Source organism: Pelodiscus sinensis, chromosome 3 (assembly GCF_052426305.1).
Source record: "Pelodiscus sinensis isolate ZL-2025 chromosome 3, ASM5242630v1, whole genome shotgun sequence".
Taxonomy (NCBI): domain Eukaryota; kingdom Metazoa; phylum Chordata; order Testudines; family Trionychidae; genus Pelodiscus; species Pelodiscus sinensis.
Window position 1 is genome coordinate 198208233 of NC_143054.1, and position 17001 is coordinate 198225233.

The 17001-nt window shown below is 41.9% G+C and overlaps 1 protein-coding gene across 1 annotated transcript in view; it reads left to right on the forward strand.

Moving 5' to 3' along the window:
- Positions 1–17001, forward strand: part of XRN2 (5'-3' exoribonuclease 2) — a 96631-nt gene that overhangs the window by 78123 nt on the left and 1507 nt on the right. The window contains exons 28-29 of the mRNA XM_075925794.2: positions 3446–3515; positions 10574–10718. Coding sequence (XP_075781909.1) covers positions 3446–3515; positions 10574–10718 — 215 coding nt within the window. The remainder of the gene's footprint in view (positions 1–3445; positions 3516–10573; positions 10719–17001) is intronic.

Here is a 17001-nt window from a genome sequence, read left to right on the forward strand (position 1 = left end):
CAGAACCATGCAAACGAATGGTAATAAGTTTGTTTTAAACTCTGCTTCACTATTAAGTTATTCCTGCATGTGAACACTTAATCTCTGTGTCCCTACGTGCTGCACAAGGAGATGTGATCAGAACTACTTCCTGAACAGGGTTGAGTCTGATCTTTTCAGAGGAAGTGAACAGTTACAGAGCTCGCAACACCCAGACGCTAGGCACTCATGATTCAGGGATCCATATGAAAGATGGTAGGGACTCACCTCCTCTCGGGAGAGGGTTTTCCTTGAACCTTGCTGAGGAGCAGAAGACACTGAGGTGTTTATAAGTGAATGTTGGATTCAATGTGTAGCTCTGAACGGCAAGGAACAAGAGCCACTTCTTTCATCTGCATTAGGGATGTTAAATATAGATTAATTGGCTAATCAAATAGTCGATGCAATTTGCATTGACTATTTGATTAGTCGATAAGGGCGCTTCTGCCTTTAAAGTGTAGGGCTGTCGCTACACTTCAAAGGTGAAAGCGCCATGGGGAGCACAGGGCTAGTGGGGGACTCAAGCAATCTCCTGCTGGCCCCATGCTTTCCACGGCATTTCAAAACAGCAGTGCCGCATGAAGCCCAGGGTCAGCTGGAGAAGTCCCCAGCTGGCCCCGGGCTGCATGTGGCATTTCAAAGCGGCTGCCCCAGGCTCCATGCGGTGCTGATGCTTTGATGCACCCCCTCCTCTTCTCCGTCCTTGCTGCCTCTTTTTGATAGAGCTGTCAGTTTAGGAACCTGGTGACCTTGTTACTTAGGTGCAGAGAAATAAGGCCATGTATTCACTAGGCGGAAGATCGACACTGCCACATCATTTTTCCGGAGTTTGATTTAGAAGGTCTAGCAAAGACCTGCTAGATCAAATTCAGTGAGCACATTCCTGCTCCTTCCAAGTAGAAAGGGAAACTGACGGAAGGTTTTCTCCCCATTGACCTCCTGCTGTGGAGATCACCTGGAAACTTGAATTAAAGTATGTTGACTCCAGCTGGAGTTGCATATTTTAATTGGATGTTCCTGCCCAGTGAAGACATGGCCTAAGGAATTAAGCCTGGAGGTCTTCTTTGGCTGGATCACCATGATAGAGTCCACGCTCAGCAGAAATGGGAACAGTTTTCTTGAAAGCTACAAATAGAAGGTGGTGTCATTTACCAGGACCAGGTAGACAACTTAATTAAGAGAATTATGGACATACCTGGAGGGTTAAATATTTAATCGTGAAATGCAGATCTTTCATTTTCTCTTTTCAAATGAAGCTTGCTTAAAATGATAGACTTGAAACTATGGACCATGGAAAATTGAAATGGCCCCCTATTGTCAGTACCTTCCCCTACAATACATGCTCATGCCCTTTAGTACTGTCCTAATTTGAATAATGAATCTATGTCTCTTAAAGTACCTTATCCTCTCAAATTGTCGTTACCATTTAAACTTTGATTGGTCTCGTGGTTTTTTTTTTTTCCTTTTCCTAACTTGATCCTATAGATTTCCCTGCCAATCTGGCTGCCATTAAACAAAATAATATAAAATGCTTTATCTTCAAATTAGCAATTAGTTACAAGGGAAATGAGTTTGGGGAATCCTAATCTAGCCTCTAATGGATATTTTGTTCACACTACAAGTAACTTTGTAATCTTGCCTCTGTGAGCACGGTTCATCCTGATCAAAGAGGCCCAAGGCAGGAATACCAGAACTGTTGGAGATCAGAATTTATTTCCGCCAGCAGCTGTTATCTTCCGTAGGACCTGCCCGCACTATACACAGTTCTCTCAAGTGCTGCCATGAAAGGTTTCTGTTCAGGTCAGACCATTAAAACGCATAAGCAATCCAGTCTGAGTTTCTAGAAGAGAGGCTCAGATTTCCCTCTAGCCATGTTTTTCTTGAAAGCTCAATTGAAAAAGTAAATGTCGAGTTCTCTCAAATTATTGCTAAGCTTTGGTGTCCTTGAATATTGACAATTTAACAGGGTATTACTATCCTATCACAGTGTATCCATTAGACAACTTCTGGAACCATCTGTTATAATTAGGTCACACTTAAACACCATTGAAGATAATCAAAGATGTCACTGAAACTGAAGCTTTTGGCTGCTACACAATTTAAGTGTTGTGAGCTGAGCAGGGAGCTATTGATTAGATGTTTCTTTCATCCTGTTTACTGGTCAATTTATTTAGAAGAACAGCAGCCATTTAATTGCATGTCTTATTAAAGCAAAGTTGTTGCTGGTACATCTTTGTACAGAGTTAGAGCTTGACTACAAGAAAACAATTGAAAAGTGGGTGGTCCCTTTCATTACCGTTTCTGACTGCTGCAATGCCATGGATCCTACGCCAGATTTTTACCAATTTTTTTCAGCGTGTAATAGGGTTGCCAGATGGTTTAACCAAAAATACTGAACATCCTTCCCCCAAAAAAACCCACCAGGGGAAAAATTCTGAGGCGGGAGAAAGGATCCTGAGAGTTATTAAGCAAAAAAAATTTTTTAATGGGAAAAAAAAAAAAAAACCAGCGTGGCCCCTTTAAGAAATGCTTTTGGGGCCTTTTGTCCCTAACAGGCTGCCGGCGGTTGTCCGCCGTCTTGTCTCCCTGCTCTGGGCCAAACAGCTCCCCTGCGGAACCCGGTAAGCACCCGGGATTTTTGCCTCCGGCTAGAAAAAATCAGAAAATACTGGACATTTTAGGTGTCCGGTATTTTCTGATTTTATATATATATAAAAAAAAACTGGACAGGAGGTGAAAATACTGAACTGTCAATACCGGACACCAGGCAACCCTCCTGTGTAATAATTATTCAAAAGGATACAAAGTAAAACCTAATATTCCAGTGACCAAAGTTGAACCTAGAGTACTCTTAAACCATGTCTGCGCCCTATCCTCTTTCAGACTGTAGGGTGAATAATTCAGCCTAATAAATAGAAGAAAATGATTGGTTGATGTTTATAAAAATATTGCCGTTCTTTATCAGTTTGCTTTCTCGCCCCTCCCCCATTACAAAGATCATACGTACATCCACAGTATTTGGTGGTAACACTAAACATTACCTGCAAGAAGCTTTTTAGAAATTGTGGTCGGAGTTGCCTGATTTTTTTTGTTGTTGTAAAATTTTCAGAAAATGCAAGTTTAAAATATCAACCAATGTATTGGTCCCAGTAACTGTAACTTTTCCTCTTGATTACCTGCAATGTAGGTTTGTGGCGTATATTAACAAGCTACAAATGGAGACATTTTGCTGTTTCACCAGTTTCCAGGGTCAGCTACTCCAGAGTGTAAAAGTTTTCCCCAAAAGTATTTGGCAGCAAGTCCAATTGGGGGTGTTTTTGTTGCTTCTCTGAAACTCTTAACACGTAGTGTTTTAACAGAGCCTTGACAATAAGTGGTGTATGGGACCGATTTTTACACATTAAGACTTTTTTGTTTTATTATACAGATCTACGGCCCCAAGAATCGTGGCGAGGGCCCACACCTCTGCTGCAGCAGCCGCCCCAAAGATACGACAGGTATGGCTACTTGCATTCGATACATTTTTTTTAGGTTCTTAGCGTCCTCAGAGTCCACAGTGTTACTTGTTCATCTTAAAGTGAGGCTTTTGCTTTTCTGTTTCAATAGATTTGTTTTTTAAAACACATCTTTACAAGATATTAAATTCTTGCTGTATGTGTATTGTGGGGTATGAGATGCACTGTTTCTCTTTTTCAAAGATTTGAGTTTCTGGCTAAGAAAGAAAGAGAAAAAAGGGAGGGGGGAGACCTGTTCTATTAAAAACCAGAAACTTCAAAATTAACTTTACTGTTGATGCTTTGGTTACCATTCTTGGATCTTTGGCCTTTATCTTATTGAAGCTTTTGAGATACCATGAAATTCAACACAGAGAGCTTAAAACTGCATTAGATTTTTGTACAGGCTAAACAAATTTCTTTTTAGGAGGGTTGTGGAGCTTAATGAGGCATAACTAATGGTGTTCCACTTTTATCATTTCTGTGCTGGAACCACAGTATTAGTACAGACGAGCCATTGATTCTTGCTACAAACCTCTTGAAGTCCTAATCAGCTTCTTTGGTACTACTTTTTGAGGCCTGACAAGCCTATTGTAGGGCAGTGTCACTGTAGGTCAGTAGTTATTAGTTGCCACTGAAAACAGTTTCTTTAACTACTTAAGGCTGAACTGAATTAAATGCAGAAGGGACTCAGAGGAGGATTATAGAATCTGCAGTCCAATAAGTACCATGGAATAGAAAGAATGTGACATGGTTTGATAATAAGGGATGTTTTACATGTGTTCCTTCATTGCTAAGTTGTATGCCCTTAAGTCGGATGGGCTTTACAACTCCGGAATATCTGAAAGCTATGAATAATGATATTAAAATAGGTAGTGCAGTTTTTAGAGTACAGATTAGAAATGGACACTTGCTTTTACAGATGCTCCGTTTACTTACAGCTGTAAATGCAAAAAAGAATCAGACTGGGGAAAAGTTGTTGGGCTGTTTAACAAACACACCCCCCTTCCATGGCTAGCCTTTTTATTTGTCAAAATCGGCCCGCTGTCTCTTTAATTTGCCAGGTTTGTAAGGCAAGAGTCCACATGAAGTGTCGTTTTCAGCATTATGTTCCGCAGTGTATCAGACTGTAATCCTTGATCTTTATTAAAAGTAGCTTCACAAATAGTTTTTCTTCTGTTTCTTTTCATGAAAGAATCCTATATGATTTGGTAACTTGTAGTTGTTTTTTAAAACAAGAGGAACTTCACTCTAGTCTAGAACGTCATTCTGTAAGGTTTCGTTGATTCACAATATTTGAACTAAAATATCTGTTTGGCCTTCTGAATTTCCAACTTTACACTTCCACCTCTTCAACCGATGCCGTTGTGTGTGTTGATTTTAGTGTAGATGATAGTGGGAAAGACTTGGCATGAGGATACAGAGTGTATTTTCCTTTTAATATTGGGAAGATGCACATACTCACTAGTATAGTATATTGTGGAAATACTGGCTCCTTAACGCTACCTCTTGAGGGCAGGCTGTGTGGACAGCAGGCAGTGTGCTAGTGAGGTTACAATGTGGAGATCGCCTTTTAATTCCTAAACTTCCATTCTTGGCCTCTCTCCAGTTTCTTTATGGCACTGAAGTTGTTCATGTCATGACGTAGCCAAGAGGGGAATGAATCTCTTTGGAAAGTTTGCAGAAAATCCTTCTGGCTTTAAAATGAAAATAAGGTGGCTTTTCACAGCTCAAGATTATTTTTTCTGGTGTTTTGTGCTTGTATCTTTTTGGTTTATAAAACCACCTGCTTGCCTAACTCAGCACTCCAGGGAGGACAAATACACCTGCCATGTTCCCAACGACACTAGATAAGGAAAATACAAAGTTAAAATGTTTACACGCACAGAGCATTGACATTAAATCTTTGCCTTACTGAATGAGTGTGCATCCAAAAGTCAGTGGCCTGAATATTTGTTTCTAAAGGATTTGGGATTGGGAGGGGAGTTGATTGTAATAGACCTGGGGCTCCCTTGCTGGCTCTAATGCCCTTGAGCAGTGGTTTTCAACCTGTGCATAGTTAAGAAGCAGGAGAGAAGTTGCCAACAAGTTTTTGTGGCATTGTGAGGCTGCTGTCTGTGCTCCTTATCCACTGTCTGTTCCTGCTACTTGTTCCTCCTCCTCCTCCTAGATTGATTCCTGGAGGTTAAGTCCATCAAAGGCTCTTAGCCAGGATGGGTAGGAATGGTGTCCCTAGCCTCTGTTTCTCTGGAGGTGGGTTTCTCTGGACGGGAGGAATCACGTGAGGATTGCCTGTTGTGTTCCCTCCCTCTGGGGCACCTGGTGCTGGCCACTGTCGGCAGACAGGATATTGGGCGAGATGGACCTTTGGTCTGACCCAGTCTGGCCGTTCTTGTGTTCTCCTTGCTCTGCCTAGGCTGCCAAAGAAGTGAATAGGCATTGACATCATAGTGCCCAGTGGAAGAGAAGAAGCTCTTCCTCTGAAGTAGACAGGACTGGGAGGGTGAACCTCCAGCTGGCAGCAGGGGATGTGAGTCTGGTCCCGTCCCTGCCAGTGAGGGGCCATCGAGGGAGACACAAAGATTTCTGGGAGGCTGGGTTAAAGCGATTGGATTTAGCTTGCTGGGAGGAAACAGGGCTGTAAAATGCTTGTGTCTCATAGTCAGAATGACCTCGTTGGCTATACAGGGGCATTTACGTTTTGAAAGCCAGGGGTATAACGGTCTCCAGGGGTATATGCAGGGGGCGTAGGTAATTAAAACCACAGGACGTTTGTCGAACAGAGCCACCCCTGCATACTTGTAAGCAAATGGTCGCCCTGTTCTGAGGAGTTCTGCTGTCAGTATAAACCACTTTGGGCCTGATGTAATGCTGACTAAGCATGTGAGCACATAGGTGCTGGACCCAGAGCTGCTGGGGGGGCTTCTGCACCCCTGTCTTGAAGAGGTTTCCATTCTATACAGAGCTGACAGTTGCGTTCAGTGGCTCTCGGCACTGCCACTATAACAATTGCTCCAGCCCCAGTGCGAGAGAATGCTGTGTACTCTAGGCTTGGTGGCACTTTTTCCAGTGCTGGCGGCTGGACTTCATTACACGTTGAAGCTCCTAAATCCAGGACTCTCTGGTCCAGCAACATCCGGGGTCCAGCAGGACTACAGATGCTGCTGGACCAGACAGACCTGGCACTCGGGAGCGTGAGCCAGCTAGGAATCCAGTGGCAGGAAGTCCCACTAGCTAAGCTGCCAGCGGCTGGGGAGCCCCATGCTGCGCCTCCGGCACCCAGCAAGTCCCATCCCAGGGAGCATGGCTGGGTGGGGCAGAAGCGAGGGCTGCTGCCGGCTGCGGAGCTCCATCCCAGGGGAGCCCCAGCTGGCCAATGGCAGCAGGGCCAGAACCTTTGCCCCCCAACCCCTGCAGTAGCAGAGCTGGGGCCCAGTGGCAGTGGGCTGGAATGGAACCAGCTACAGGGACGAGCAGCGGGCTGGGAGGCCAGTGACAGGAGCTTCCCCTGATCCAGCAGATTCCCTCATTCAGGTCCCAAGGGTGTCAGACCAGGGAGGTCCAACCTGTATTATATTTTAGAAGCTTTATATATGTGATGTTATTTGTGGGCTTTGTTGATCATAACCCTAGAAAGCTCAAGAAATCTGGGTTTGACTGTCATTTCCTAACGTTTCAGGGAAGAGAACACAGTCCTTTCACTGTGGGTGTTGAAAATCTTCTCAGCTAAGCTAGGGTTGTTTAGTCTGTGCTTGAATGAAATCTCCATGGAAAATTGAGGCTTGGAACATATGAACATTTTCTTAGCACAGAATACTTTCTAAAGCAACCCTCACTATCAGTTACCATATGTATTAGGGTTTCATTACACAATCATACAATACTGGGTAATATATCATGTTTTGTCCTAAGTCAAATACAGCACAAAGGGCATTGCCCTTGTGTCTATTACTTTGTATTGCTGCTTGTATATTAAGAGGCCAAGTTAAGACAGACTAGATCCTATAGTAATAAATATGCACAATAGCACAGAATTTTTTCCGGTGGGAACTGTATCTTTTAATTTCCTGATTTGTCAGATTAAAATGTCAACTGTAATCTTGCATCAATACCGTTTCATCACCTAAATAAAGTACATTAACCTAGTGAATGATGGACAGAATCGAAATCTGGAGGTTGAAATCTTTTTGTTTGTGGGTTTTTGTTTGGAGGGATTTTGTTTGTTTTTGTGTGTAGGGGTTTTTGTTTTTTTGCTTTTAACACTGTGGTACTTGCAAAGCATTTTGAAAATGGTTTAGCTAAAATCTTCTATTTTTAAATAGCCCTGTTCTATTTTTACAGTAGCTTGGAAGCAATAGAAATGTCTAACAAGCTTTTAAATCTATGATGCACTCCTAGTATGTTGTCAGTCCAACTTAGTAAACATTCCTAATATGCAGACTTGCAAAATTACACTGTCTAATACAAAACATAGTATGTAACTTTTTGCCCTGTAAACATTAACTGTCAAATGAATTGCCAAAATCCTCTTCGAATAGTTGTTGCTGTGATTGTATATTGTCTTATCAAAAAGCAACATACTGACTATTTAATCACTGCTTGGGATGGTTTTTGGGGAATTAAATACTCATATTAGTAGTATGTACTTCCTGTCTGAATAATTTAACTTGTTGTGTGAGACCAACTTGAGTTACGAAAACACACATTCGTTTTAACCGCAGTCTCTTGGCATTTGTATAGAATTTAAACATACTGATTTAAATGGAATCTGTTTTTAAAATGGTCCTGAGAGACCTTACAGAAGCTGTTGCCTACACAGACTTTTGTGGTGAAGTGATTTTATAAAGGAAATTATTGACAAACTTACAGAAACCAAATAATAATGAAAGATCTGGCTGATCCTACTTAACGTTCATAGCGTTTTGATGGAATGTTCTCGTGTCACCACTACGAGGTAACTGACAAAATACAGAGGCATATTATGAATCCAGTGGTTTGCCTTAGGGTGACAATGATATTTCCTTGAAATGTAAAATAAAAACATTACCAAATATGTAGTTAAGCAAAAGGAATGTCTCCGCACTAGTTGTAGGACATCTTGAGTGCTTAATCTAACCTGCCATGGATTTAAAATTATTACAGTATTGGTCTGACTAGTAAATGCTTCAGATAATGTTTTATGAATATAGAGGCTGGTGCTTGAGATCAAAATAGGCAAAAGGAGTGTAATTCAGCTTTCATTAAGATTTTGCTTCTGTGCAACATTTAATTCTGTTTCAGTAAATTCCTTTGTGTATATTGCTTGTAAGCGGAAACTATGCGTCTGTCAAGAAAGATTCATGCTTTATACTAGGAATCTTGTTCTTTTATCTCTGTGGACAGTGGTTCTCCTTGCCTAGGTTTCATCATCATAACTGTTCTTAAAATCTGGCCAGACAAAGTAATCACAGTGCCGTTTTCATTTACCGTTTTTTGTTTTGGGTGCTCAGAAATAGCTTGCACTCGCTTAATATAGACTTTCCGTTTGGATCAGTGACTTTCCTATTACAGCACATGAAAACATTCCCCGCCCCCACCAATTCTTCCTTCATAAGCCTACCACTCATCTTTCGACTGTTGTATAGGCAGCTATGTGTAATATGCTTGTACAAACTTCAAGAAGGAGAATTGATCACCTTATTAAAACCCTGAGTGCTTGCTTGAATAGACTGGGTCAAATTCAGCCCCAGTGTCACTTCGTTGACTTTGGTAGAGTTTGGTCAGGGATGACTTTCATATCTAACCAAATGAATCCAGCCCCAGATTTTTCAAAGACCAGGAAAGTAATACTGTAGTTATTTTCTTTACAATCCATTCTAAGATCAAATGATTTCCCTACATACCAGTTGTCCAACATTTTGATATTTTATGCTAGTTTCTTTCCTCCTGTGCTCAGAAACCGTAATAGAATATCAATGTATACCTGTTGAACGGTAATCAAAACAAATTTAAATTTACTGGGTTTGTATATGAATTCTATTGAATATATCTGATTAATTCTCTTCCCCCTCAACACACTGTGTGTTCTGTGCAGAAAATGTGGATTTTGAATTCTCTAACGCTGGAGAGAGCGTATCCAAAGCCGTATATGGCTTTATCATTTTTATGAATATTTGTAATAAAACAATCATTTGATGTACCAGTTTTATATCTGTAAGTTTAGCCTAGGTACTTGAAGGCAATTAAAACATTTCTTGCTGCTAGTAATCTAGGATGACAAACTGGGTTAAAATAGATGTTGAATGTGTGTTCCCATATAACTGTATACCAAATGTCAGTCAGTCCATGCCAATTAGTGCTTATGTTGCTAGGTCACCATGGTCAATTGAAAACTGCATCAATAGAACTTGAAAAGGTTTCTTCCCGATCAGACCTTCTGACATATTGAGCAGAATAATGGATGGGAAAAAGCAGCCAAGGCCCCTACCCTAGATTCAAAATACTCGGCAGTAAGAATTCATTTGCAACCTGCAATTAACAAGAAAGAATGGACTCCCAGAAAGAGTCTGGACATTTAGAAAATAAAGCTTCATTCTCCTGTGTTGCACATATTTACTCATTGGATAGTGTGTTACGTTTAGCTAACTCGGAGATGTTTTGTTTCAAATCTGCATTGGCAGTCACTGCAAACAGACCGGCAAACCTGTCTCTAAAATACGGGATAAACAAAAATCCCTATAGGGAGTCCAAAAAATCCCTGACTGCAAAATCAAAATTGCATTCTTTCAAGAGCATGTGGTTTTTTTGCCATAGTATTTTTGAGAGTGGAGTAGTGTGTCAAAATGGTCCGATTGTTAAAATTGTGCAGGGCTTGTTGCTTACCTAGTGTGGGCCAGATCAGAGGGGCTCCAGCATTTGTAGCTCCCGGAGATTGTAATGTGACCACGCAATTAACACAATAGATCTGTGCCTAGGCAAATCAACCCATGTATTAAACATGTCCATAAAGGGTTGGGGTTTGTAATATGAAGTTTATATATAAAATTAATAACATGCTGTAATATACATGTGCTTTACCACAGAAATTCTGGGGCTGCCCCCCTTCTGTCTTGGAACCGCATGCTGCAATCCCAGGGTGCGGCATTCCAGCAAAATCGGTACCAAGGCCTAGGTGGACCAATGAATTACCCACACAGACCTGATGATCGAATGGATAGGGGAAGACAGGTAATAAAACACTTTGTGATTGTACATTGTTTTCTTCTGGATAACTTTTGCAGTGTCTTTGGTATGGAAAATGATAAAATCCTTACCGCAAATGAAAAATCTACGGTTTTGTTTTAAAGTTTAACGTGGCTCTCTTTTTAAAGGGTTGTTTTTAACACATCCTCAGAGATGAATTGAAGGACATATCAAACCACCAAATTTAAATTAGATTTTTTTTCCTTTTTGTGAAAGCATACTGATTTGACTTAACCACATAGTTTCCAGTCTGTTAGACACTTAATAGCCAAAGGGGTTGGGGGTGGGGGTGGGGGTGTTAGCTAGCTAGTCTTGGAATGATTAGATTTCATTGTTAAATTTTAGTAACTTGATTTCGCTGTTCACACAAAAACAGATGAATAAAATATTTCCATCTGTGATGATCAAAACCTATGGAAAGGCAAAGAAAAAATGCATCTGGAAAACTTTTTGGAGTTCGAATTTAAGGATAATTACTTTGTATATTTTTGACATGTGATGACCACTTATATCAAGTTATAAAACTTTTTGGAGCAATTCTTGAATATAAAATCTGTTGCTAAATTTTCAGAGCACCCATAACTCCCTTTAATGGTGAAAATTTAAATTGAAAAAAAAATGGAGAAAAGGCTTACAAAATAGTTATCCATTGAAATGATTAAAAAAAATTGAGTTCCACTAAATCCTCTCACTTATGCACACACTAAATTTACTTACTTAGATTTAAGTAAGCAAACATTAAAGAGTGCATAGTCAAGCATGAAGTGGACTTGCCATCTTTCTAAAAGGACAATATGAGTTTAATAAAGAGCCAAAACAACATCTCACACTCTCTCCCCCTCTCCCCCCCCACACACACACATACTCTCTCTCTCTCTATCTCTCTCTCATATTCTCTTCCATTTTTCTCCAATAAATGGATGACATGTTAGGGTGCACAATTGTACTAGAAACTTTAAGATAGGGATGTAAGTGACTTATCGGATAGTCGAGACACTAGCAACTAGTCGCTTCCTCCCTCCCCCTTTCTGCCTCTCTCAAAAAGAGGCAGCAAAGGGGGGTAGGGGGGAAAGAGAGCGTTGTGGGTGGGTGAAGCCAGCTTAAAAGCCGGTTCCCTCCAGCTCCGTGGGAGGAGGCAGAGGCGCACCTACGGCATTCCACCTTTGAAATGTACAAGAGTCCCTACTGGGGCTCTTGTACATTTCAAAGGGGAAGCGCCGCATGAGGCCAGCGGGGGACTCAGTCCCCTGCTGAAGGTCTTGTACATTTCAAAGGCGGAATGCCATGTGGCTCTTGCCGCATTTCAAAGCGGAAGCGCCCTTATCGAATAGTCGGTGGAAATGCCATCGACTGTTCGATTAGTTGATTACTCTAATTTTAACACCCCTACCTTAAGTACAGCAACTGGGTGGTGTAGCACAGTAGGAAAATGCACTGGCGCTGTCCTGATTAAATTTTAGGTCACTTCTGGAATATGAGGCAGATGCTGTTTTTTTGGAAGCCAGAGTTTGTGGTGGTCCACTGGCAAGCAAGGCTACCAAGTAGCAGCTGGAGAAGTAGGAAGAGGAAATTCTCTTCCTCTTACCTGCTGCGTAACCGTGTTGTTTTCCAGAACTGATGTGGAAGCAAAGGTGTGAGCCATTAGTGAGGATGGAAGTATACCTCTGCCTTATTTCTAAGGGTCCTGGCCCAGCTAACTCCCAAGAAGGGGAAGAAGTCTTCCCTTTTTAGTGTTTTCAGCTGCCCTCCAGGAGCTAAAAATGCCGTGTGGGGCATCCCCCTCTTCCAATGTATGCTTTCCTCCTTACTTTTATTAATTTTCAGAATAGTTTCTCATACCCCTCCCCTCTTGGTCCTACTTCCCCAGCTGTAGGAGGATGTTGTAACAGAAGGTTAATTTCTGGCCTGTACCACACATGAGAGATTATTACCCAATCCTCGTTTCTGTTTTATAAATGTAAAACCTATTTAATTGGGAACCGAATTGTAATGAATCAATTGCGTGGAATCTGCCTGGCTTCACTTTTGCTCTGGTGTAACGGCAATGAAGTCCACGTTATGCCAGTGTAAAACTGGAGTAATATAGGGATGAGCCAGTAGCTGGATCTGCTTTTCAGGGATAATTGCTTGGATACCGACTTACATTTCAGTGTCTAATGGTAAAACGATGCATTTAATTCTGAAAATTCCATTCTGTTAGCCTACACACCTATTCAGTATGCAGTATTGCTACAGCCGTGTTAATCCTGGGATATTAGCGAGGCACGGTGAGCGAGATAATATCTTTTATTGGATCAAGTTATGTGCGCTCACCACTAATGCTAAATATCTGTGTTCGATCCTGTCTTTAGCTGTGGCTCTTTAACAGCACGTCTACACAACAGCGTTATTTCGGAATAACATCAGTTATTCCGAAATAACATGGTGCGCGTCTACACAGCAAACCCGATGTTTTGCAATACGTTCGAAATAACGGGCTTCTTACTCCAACTTCTGTGAACCTCGTTGTCTGAGGCGTAAGGGAAGTCGGGAAGAGTGCCCTGTTTCGAAATAAGTGCTGCATAGACAGCACCGAGAGTCGAAATAAGCTATTTCGACTTCAGCTACGCAATTCGCGCAGCCTATTCCGAGGTTAGCCCTGCAGTGTTGCGACCTGCCCTTTGTGCCTTTCCGGACCTGGAGACCTAGGTCACTCAAAAGTTTTTCTTTCTGACCAACAGAAGTTGGTCCAGGAAAAGATATTATCTCATCCGCCTTGTCTCCCTGAGAAGCCTAGTTAGAGCACTATACCATTGTCACTTGGTGCTTGCCAAGGTGAATTTCCTGCTATGGCGCTTTCCTCCACTTCATGTTTCCTTGTCTGTTACGGTAGATCACTTTACTGGAAAGCTCTATAAAAGAATGGATAGCTTGTCCTGTGGCTGTAGTAAAGCAACACCCCAGCATCATATACATTTGTGGGAGCCTCTAGTAATGGTATGGCAAAGGGTGCAGTAGTGACTGGACCCGTAGGCCCCTTTTGAATTGCTGCCAAAGCGTCTCTCCATAGCTCCAAGGGCGGGGTGGGGCCGCAGCAGTCCAGGTGGCACTGAGATCTGATTGCCCTCAATCCCACCCATTCCATCCAAGGCCCCTCCCCTTTCAGGGGTGCAGCCCCTCCAGGGCCTGCGGTGGCTGTTGGCCTCGCTGTTTAAATGGCTTGTTTAAATAGCCCCCCTTCAAGAAGATGTAACTTCTTAGTAGGTATTTCAAATGTGACATCAACCAAAATGCATGGCTGCGAGGAAGCTGCTTGGACTATGCAGACACTAGGGAAATTTGCGATTTGTTCCTCACTGTGGCTCAGGCTCACTCACCTGGATCAGCGTTCGTAGTGATAGGAGCCCCAGGGGAGGCGGCTGCCGGCTGCCAACACCACTTCCAGTCTCATGTCTCCCAGATTTGCAGGACTTCATGAAGCTGAAACATCTGTAGCCAGCAGGTGATCTGCCGTAGTGCTCCTGACCCTTAATGCTAGTTCAGCTGAACCTGTGATAGCAACCGAAGGCTCCTTCTCTGAACTTCTGGAAAAGTTTTCAAGATCAGTCTGGCAATGTCTTTAGCTCAAGCTGCTTCTCTGGTTTGGAGGATGGTAGAGAAGAGGTTGGTTTATTGCGTATAGGCCTGTAGGCAAAGTTTACAATGCTCACGTATGGCTGGGAGACTCGGCTGTAGGCAAGCTTTAAACCCTTATTTGGCCTCTAGAGGAAATCCGATTGAATGGGTTCTAATCGGGCGCACTGTCTGGGCTGACCTAGCTCTTAAAATGGTGTGATTCTGTCTACACTGATTGGTTAAACAAGACCAGAACCTTCTTGATCTGCACCACATAGTGGCTGAATTTTCCTAAGAGGTGTATATTGGCTAGGGATGTTAAAAAGCAGGTAATTAGGTAGCCGTGTAACCTCTGCAAATTTCAGCAGCTACACTGTTATGTGCACCTGCAGCTAGCTCCCCAGGAACTAGTGCATGCTGGGAGCCGGCTTTTATCCTGTTTCATCCCGAGTATTGACAGGGTCCGTTCTGGAAATCTAGAATGGAATGATTTCAAATGCATCTTAATCAAGAAGTTAGAAACCAAAAAATAAATGTATAACTGCACATTTACGTATAAGTAAATTAAATTAAAATGAATGAGGCCACTTTGCTCCACGATCCTAGAATAACTGGATACATTTCCGCTACCGGAGTTAGCACTGGAATCCTTCATTTAAAATTTAAATGCTATTTAAAATTGCAATCGCAATGCAAACGGGTTAACATCCCATGGAGGAGAGGCGAGATGGTGATCTCAGAAAAACATTGGGACTGTAGACTCAGAGAGCCCTGTATCAAATCACAAAGAAAATGTAGACGCTCAAAACAGGATGTGTTATGAAAACCTATGATGCCGCCTCATAGACTGTTAACATTTCTATAAGCCAGTACATTATTAAATCTTCCCTTGTCCCCTCACGGTTCTAGCAAATTGCAGCGTAGATGATGTACTGAATTTCTAGTATTAATATATTTTCCAAGATACACGTCTGGTGTCAGAAATGCAGGACTCCTCTTCTGCTTGATCCTGCAGTGAAGTTAAATCTAGACAGGAACAGTGTTCTTGTTTGTATTCAAATATGTGATGATAGTGGGGCAAGGCAGAAAACTTCTGGCCAAGTAAGCTTTGCTTGCTTTTTTTAGAAGTGTCCTCGTGTGAACTCCCCTTCTGAGCAACCCCTTTTTGAGACAGTACTGTGTCTCTAATTTTAGTAATTAAGCCCTCCTTTGTTTTTTAAATGAGGTTTTTGTTCACCTCATGATCTTGGGGTGAGTAAATATTGATGTTACATTAAAAGCCACCCTAGGGTTTTAGGAGTGCAAATCAACCTTTGAAATTGATGTTTATATATGTCCTGAAAAGGCTTAAAATGAAAGTGGGCCCACTTTTGATAGTGGCATAAATAATTATCAATTCCCTTTGCGCCTAAATTCCTAGCTACAGCATGGCCCACGGGAGTTAATAAACATGCACTGTGGCGTGCTTACAAAGTTAATGCAACTGTCTTTGATGTGGGTCACTGTTGTAGCCAATTTTGATTGATCTGTCTTACAGGCACACCAGAAACGTAACCAGTAAAATTCATGGTGTTGCTGACATGTCTAACTTTTAGTATTGACCCTATAATAAAGGAATTGAGTGATAAAAATAGTTCTTTCTTATGCAGCTCTGTCAGTGTCTTAACGGCACGATTAGATCCATGCATCTGATGAAGTGGTTTTGACCCACGAAATCTGATGCCCAAATAAATCCGTTAAGTCCTTAAGGGGCCGCATTGTTTTTGCAGGTACGACTAATGCGGCTACCTCACTAAGACTTGTGTGATTATATACAGTGTTTTGGCCACACACACTCACAAACTGCCTTGGTGTGAACCATTTTATGCTACTGAGAGACTTGTAAAGGAATGCACTCACCATTGATTTTTCTTTACATTGATTGACTATATTAAAAAACACAGATTCCTGTTGGAGCATGTTTCAAAACCAGTTTGTTGTGAATCTTTTTTTAAATGAAGAGAGGGTGGGAGTCTCTTTAGAAGAGGCTTTGGGGCTGTTAGAGAGTAACACCGTCAATTTTGCTTGGGCCACACCTTCCTCTTTCTCCTTTTGCACTTGTTTGCCTGCTGCCCTTGGCATTCAGTTTAGCTGCTTCTCTTATTCCTCATCATCTTCTGGAAAAAGCTGGGAAAGGGACTGTCACCATCCTGGCCCCCAGTTCTCCCGAGAAAGCAAAAGACAATACACCTAGTGTGTCCTATCACCTCAGTAACGTGACACTAAAGAGTAGTTTTCCTTTGGCCTCTTACAGTAAAGTTTAGGATTATTGGTAACAATGGGTAGGTACCAAATTTTCAATTTGGAGAGAGATTCAAGTTGACTGTCTCTTTTATAAGTTCTCCTCAGATAAGCTTAACACCAGGAAGCTGACGTATTGAGTGTGGAAATGAAGTGAGATACAAATATATAACTAGAAATCACTGTACTTGAAGTCCTCTGTACTACTGTCAGTACTCAGCCCGTTGACAGGCATTGATAGTCTGTCACCTAGCATTTAAAATGCTATTTAAAACTGAACAAGAAGGCTGCACCACAGGAACACGCCGACAAGAAGTCTCATGTATCCTCTGTGGCTGCGTCTAGACTGGCAAGTTTTTCCACAAAAACAGCTGCTTTTGCGGAAAAACTTGCC